The 7,040-nt window shown below is 42.6% G+C and overlaps 1 protein-coding gene across 1 annotated transcript; it reads left to right on the top strand.

The window, feature by feature from the left end:
* Window positions 1-431: 431 nt before the first annotated feature.
* Window positions 432-5,164, top strand: LOC130724866 (uncharacterized). Its single transcript, XM_057576136.1, has 2 exons — window positions 432-735; window positions 4,998-5,164. Exons 1-2 carry the CDS (start codon window positions 432-434, stop codon window positions 5,162-5,164), a joined length of 471 nt encoding a protein of 156 aa, XP_057432119.1.
* Window positions 5,165-7,040: the final 1,876 nt, after the last annotated feature.

Raw genomic sequence — 7,040 nt, 5'->3', positions numbered from 1 at the left:
GATGGGTGAAAATAAGAGGTGTCAGGTGATAGATATAATATTAAATGAGGGTATGGTGTGCCTTTCAAGTCTTTGTTGGATGCCGACAATGTAATGCTTTGTGAAGGTTTTGATCCTCAGGAAATTAAGGATGCAGTTTGGGCTTGTGCAGGGGACAAGTGCCCCGGCCCGGATGGATACAGCTTCTTTTTTATCAAGTCCCCTTTTGGCTCCTTATGGTAGACGATTTTAAAAATATTCTTGATGAGTTTTGGGTTCATGGTGTGTGTCCAAAGGGAAGCAACTCTTCAATCATAGCCTTAGTGCCGAAAGTCGAATCCCTTCAATGCCTAAATGAATTTAGACCGATCACGCTGGTGGGGTGCATCTATAAAGTGGTGGCAAAGATCCTAGCCAATCATCTTTAGCAGGTGCTACCAAGTATAATAAGCATGGAACAATCAGCTTTCCTTGAGGGGCACAGTATGTTGGATAGCATTGTGGTTGTGAATGAACTCATTCATGATGCTCAGAGTAGAAAAAAAGGGACTTTGATCTTCAAAGCTGATTTTGAAAAGGCTTATGATTCGGTTCGGTGGGACCTCTTGTTCTATATGCTCCGGCGGATGAATTTCCATGATCGTTGGAATAAATGGATTAAGAGCTATATTACTTCTGCCAGAGTTTCAGTTCTTGTGAACAAAAGCCCTTTTATGGAGTTTGGCATGGAGAGAGGGTGGAAGCAAGGGGATCCATGTAAGACCCAAGTTTTTAAGTTTATACCAAGTGAATAAAATCCTATTCACAATTAGGGTTGATGTATCGTGAAGGGAAACCTGAACAAGAGTTTACTAAATGAAATAAATTTGTGAAGGAGAAAGTTCAGGAAAAGTCTAAGGATTGTATCAAAATCGATAAAAGGTATAGCACGATCGACATACGCTTAAACCTAGGGCAGAAACCCTAGCAAATAGCTAATTTACACTTAAAGTCACGATGGAAACTAATTCCAAAAATCTTCAGAGAAATGTTAGAACTTCTCTTAATCCTTATACGACAATCGTTTCGAGGCGAAACCCTAGAATCTATGAACGTCTGATTCCAATCCTCGGAAACTTGCCGAAACTAAAACCCTGATAGTTCAAGAAACCTAAAATCAACCGACGATGAAGACTTTTTATATTCGGAGCTTCAAATGAAGATTCCACACGCGTACACCTATTTCTCTTGATGATTTCAATCTTTCTTCAGAAGGAAGTTTTCTCTTCCGACATTCAATGCAAAAAGTAACTTATCGGGTAAAATAGTTTTACACGACTTTGCATTAGTCACCTAAAATACAAGGAAACCTCTTTTGAGTTTTGGAATTATGTCGCCAAAACCTATCTTAGAATTCACGGAGAATGAAGCCGGAAAAATCAGAATCGCGAAAATTTCATTTTCCCGCGTTTTTCAATCCTCTATATATAGCAAGAAAATGAGAAAAAATGGCAAAAACTTCACCATTTTCACTCCAAACCCGCGAGCTTCACTAAGAGGAGGAAGAGGAGATTTTCATCATTTCTTGCTTGATCGTTGATCCAACAGTTGCTACTTGAAGGTATCGAGGTATAGTCGTTAATCCTTACCTCTGATCGTCGTTTCCATAGCTTTTCTCTAGGTCTTTCTGTGCTCCTAGTTTTGAGTTTTTTTCAAAACCATCCAGATAACTTTATTTTTCTATCTAAACATCTTCCCTACGTGCCCAAGAGCATGTTTAGCTAATAATACTACGCCGATTCTCAAAAAACCACCGTCGAGTTTCAATTCTGCTTCAAATACCCATTTTGGGACAAAGTTTCATCCTTTGGGCTGAAAACTATCGCCTTAGCTTAGTGCTAGTAGGATTAGTCGTCATAGACGTCGTTGGTGACGTCCCCATCCAATTTGCTTTTCGAAATTTCAGTTTTGAAATTCTGAGCTAAAAATATTGACCAAAATACCCCTGCGACAGTTTTCGATCCGATAATTTTTCCGAGTTTAGATTCCTCTTATTTACGACTAATGATAACCTAGGAACCAAGTTTGATCGAAGAAAAATCGACACACACAATTACCATGTGTGGCCGAGAGCACCCTAGGGGGAGGAAGAAAATTCTTTTTTCGAAAACTTGTCCTTTCGCGCTAGATTATCGTACCTCGGAGTATATGCTACTTCGTGTAACCTTAGTGAGCATTGATTGCTGAGTTTCTGATAGATTCTGATAGAATTCTGTGGTTTTTACTCTAAAGGTTCTTTTGAGGATTTTCCCGAAGAACAAGGAGCTGAGTGTGAAGGAGCATTCGAAGAGAACCCTGGAGGATCTACAGGTGAGGGCTTCTCACTGAACTATTAGCTAATTCTTTAGGTGTCGACATATTCGACTTGATTTACTGTTTATGCACTTGTTTGTGTTAGGATGGGAAAAGTTTTCCGAGGCTTCGGCTGACAATGTAGATGATTCATCTACTAACTGTTTTTGAGATTGAATTACATGGTACGTGCTAAATGGTTAATCTAGGATGTGTGATATCTGCTTTACATGCTAAGTGCTATGTGGTTATTCTTGGATATGTGATATATGTGACATGTTTGTTGACTGTGCTGATTTAACTATGCCATAACACATATATCTGTGGTACTGAGGAGTGAGAATAACGGGCAAGTCATGTCGATTTTTTATAAGAGTTCGAGAAAGTTTGACGGGACGAACGGAGTTCGGGCCTTGTTTTTGTTTTAGTGGATCGAGACATTCTCTGGGAATTACATTGGGATTTTGGGATCTTTGAAACTTATAGGAAATACGATAAGACTAAAAGGAAGCTATTTTTACAAGGAAAACTCATAAGATATTAAACAACCTCTAAACCTTTAATTAATGATAACACTCTCAGATACAAGCTTTGGAATTGAATATCAGATTTGGAAATGAGAATTGTCGTCGAGACCAAGTTTTAGGAAAACTGTAAGTTCTGAGTATGTTGATACTCCTTCGCTCCTTGAGCAGTTTGTTTAGCCATCCGAGGGGTGAGCCGAGAATCTTCACTGAGGCGTGAGACCTCGTGAAAAGCATGGATCTTCACTGAGGCGTGAGACCTCGTGAACATCATGAAACTTCATTGAAGCGTGAGACTTCGTGCAAGTGTGTAAATTAACTGAGGCGTGAGACCTTGTGAAAGCATAAAACTTCACTGAAGCGTGAGACTTCGTGATTGTATAAGACTCCACTGAAGCGTGAGACTTTGTGAGAGCATTGATGACTCGAAGAGTTATCGTGAGTGATTGTACTCTGTTTATGATTAACTGTATTTTGTCGCCGAATCGACATTTGCCTTAGGGTATTCTTTTTAGAGACTATAAGTTAGCTAGAACACATGGCGACGTGTCGAGTGAGGTCGGAGACGTTGTTTGGCTAACCACTTTGCATTCATGCACACATTTTGAGGTTAATACACGGCGTGATACCGGACCTCGGTGGATTCCAAAATGGTCATAAGACCCGGATTTCCATATAAGAACACTGCGGTGATTCTTAGTAGCAGACGGAAATGGCAGGCCTTCGGGTTTACTGCTGATCTGACTACACTTTGTGTGGTGTAAGAGACACGCGAGCGGAAATGGTCCCACCGTTGCTGGTGCTAGGGCTGACTCGTTGATGCCCATCCGTTCCGGAACTGCATCTTGACAACCAGCATTGCATTTCATGCAACACGCATACTGACTTAGTTACGGAGTGTGATTGATACTTGTTAAACCTATTTGATGCATGCTAAGTGCTATTATTGCCTTTTATATTCATTGCGACATATACAACTCTAGGATGTTATCTCTGACTTATAAGCCTAAGTAGCTATCACTATCTTTACCTATTGGATTTATTATTTACATAATTCTTTTGACTTGACTCTCGCATCTTCTATGTGTACTTTGGCGGACTACGCCCATTGTCAGATGTCTTTAGCGGATTGGTTCACGATGGTCCACCCTTCGGGGGGGACTAGATATGAGATGTTAGACCAGGATGACCCCGGCGCGTGGGTGGTTGACCCCGCTAGCCATCGCGCGATGTACTCGGGGAGGATCATGGAGGATCGCGTGGACAGTGGAGGACATTTGATGGAAGGAGTGCTGAGGAGGTGCACTTTCAGTTTCAACCTGCCGCCCGGCGTGCTTTGCGGACCAGGAGTAGGAGCACCACCACCACCGTCATCTTCTGATGATGAGGACCCCTCAAAGGAGGAGCCTGTGGGAGTGACTTCTTCAGAGTCCAGCTCACCCACGGTTGCTATCATTGCTGATCATGGTTCGGGCCCTAAGCCCGTGAGGCCAGCACCGGAGCGCATTGCGGTAGTTCGAGGGGGGGGGGGCGGATAGTGTTTGTTGACTTGGTCGTTCTGGATTCTGATTCGGACGACGATCATGCTAGCATGTAGGTTTTAGTGCTAGTGTGAGCTCCTCGAGATAGGATTAGTGTAGGAGTAGAGTCTTAGCTCTGACCGTCATTTGTTTCTTTGGAGACAGGGTAGTTTCCCGCCTATAGCTTTTTGTGTGGTTTTCTACTGGAATCACAGAGAGTTGGTTGGGCTAGGAGGTCTTCTTTTAGACCATTTGGGCTAACTCATTCTCGTTTTTGAGGTTTGTGTTGCGGACACTTCACCTTTACTTTTGGTCTGTACATATTGCCTACGGGCGTTACCTTTCTACTACTTTCCGTCACTGGAGGTTACTCGTGACGAGGTTTGGTACTACAGCGGGATATGTATTTATATTGTAAATTAGTTCTATTATCTTTCATTTTAGAGTTTTATTTCTTTCAGTCTTGCTTATATTATCGAAAAAAATATTTACGTTTTTCCGTTTTAAGTTTTCTTTTTGGTAACTAAAGTGACGCCACCGAAATCGGGGTGTTACAATCCACTAGCGCCGCTTCTCTTCCTAGTTGTGGTTGAGGGTCTTAACGGGCTTGTACAACAAGCACTACATTGGGGTAAGTTTGCAGGTTATAAACTAGGGAGGCATGAGGAGGTGACGGTTTCGCTCCTACAATTTGCGGATGACACCTTGTTCATTGGAGAAGGGTATCTCCAAAATCAACTTCCACAAGAGCAAGGTAGTCGGGATATTCATAGAGACGAGGACATGTCTCCAACTAGCTCAGCTTCTTAATTGTAAAACTATGAGGGTCCCATTCACTTACCTTGGACTCCCCTTGGGGGGAACTCGAGAATATTGTCTTTATGGGATCCGGTGCTTGAACAATTGAGGAGAAGGTTGACTCAGTGGCGCCAGAAATTTATATCCTTTGGCGATCGAATAACTCTAATTTCTAGTGTGTTGTCCTCGCTGCCCCTTTTTTCCTGTCTTTTTTTAGAATGCCAAGTGGTGTTTAAAGGAGTGCACTAAGATAATGAGGGAGTTCTTATGGGGAGGTTTGGAAGGGCTGAAAAAGGTGGCTTGGATAAAGTGGGAATCGATTTGCAAACCAAAACATCTAGGGGGCTTGGCTTAAAAGATTGGAGGTCTTTCAACTTGGCATTATTGGGGAAATGGAGATGGAGGCTTTTGCTTGAGGAAGAGAGCTTGTGGGGCAAGGTTATGATAGCAAAATATGATGTGCCTTTATATGGTGAAAGGGCAGAACCGAGAGGGACCTCATCTAGTTGGTGGAAGGACTTGATGCGTTCCTGCTTTGGAGGTACAGAGAGTTGTTGGTTTGACTGGGGAGTGGAAAGGAAGATAGGCAAGGGAAATAGTGTTCGCTTCTGGAGCGATACCTGGTGCAGACACTTTACACTCAAAGACAGGTACTTAAGGTTGTACAATCTATCCTTGCAGAAGGACGCAATTATCTTTGACTTGGGGACCTGGACCTGGAACTTCTCGTGGCGAGGCCCTTGCTGGACCATGAGCAAGAAGTGGTGGAGAAGATGTTGGTTTTCATTGATGTGGTTCCCCTTGTCGAAGGACGCTCGAATAAATGGATTTGGAAGCCAAATCCGGAAGAGAACTACACTGTTAAATCAGCGTATAGCTCCATCCAGGAAGAAGCTTCTGATGTGCCATTCCCAGTCTTCCAAATTCTATGGCAGGGGACTGCACCTCCAAACGTTCTGGCATTTGGCTAGAAGGTTTTATGGGGCAGAAACCAAACAAGAGAGAACTTAAATAAACGCAGAATCTTAACCGATGGAGACTCTTTATCGTGCCCTTTCTGCCAGACAGAGTTAGAAAGCATGGAACATCTTCTGTTTACTTGTGATTTTGCCCAACAAGTCTGGTATTCCTGTTATAAGTGGTTAGGAATCAGTATTGTCTTGCCTGCAAATTCCTGGATGCACGTTCAACAACATGGTGCTGAGCTGAGAAGCAAAAACCAAAGAAGTGGAGCCCTTGCAATTTGGTTGGCTCTGGCCTGATCACTCTGGACTTGCCGCAATGAGATTGTATTTAAAGAGGGCCATGGGGATACTGAGAAGGTACTGGATACGGCTAAATTGAAAGCTTGGAGTTGGTTAAAGGCCAAAAACAAAGGGTTCAGTTGCTCAACTTATGATTGGATGTCTAATCCTATGATTTGTTTGGGTTATCTTTAAGTCTGGCTAGTAGATGGATGTGCTGAGCTTAGCCTTGAGGAGCTTGTTGTTTTGCTCTTCCTTGAGCAGCTTTTGTACAGGGTTGGAATACCCCTAGTGTTCCTATTTATTATACTTACTTGGCTTACAAAAAAAAGGGTATACATGGAATAAACTGAGAACTCATAAATGCTAAGAATTAATATCTTATGAAAATGAATGATATAACATGTATTTATATGCCAGAAGTGTATGTTCGGGGTCTTTGCAAGTGAGCGAGAAAGTGGAGCTTTCGAACGTACGGTCAATGCTTCAGTATATGTCTCTGTCCTTTACCAGGCTGGTCAGACACTTTGCAAATCATGTTGGGGTGGTCCGTTCTTGGATCAAGTCATGCTAGCTAACCGCACGGTGTCTGCTTAAGAGTGTTACTTAGTGAGCCAGCCGCGACACCATCGGATCGTATAGTT

Source organism: Lotus japonicus, chromosome 6 (genome assembly GCF_012489685.1).
Source record: "Lotus japonicus ecotype B-129 chromosome 6, LjGifu_v1.2".
NCBI lineage: Eukaryota > Viridiplantae > Streptophyta > Magnoliopsida > Fabales > Fabaceae > Lotus > Lotus japonicus.
This window is presented reverse-complemented; position numbering and strand designations above follow the sequence as displayed.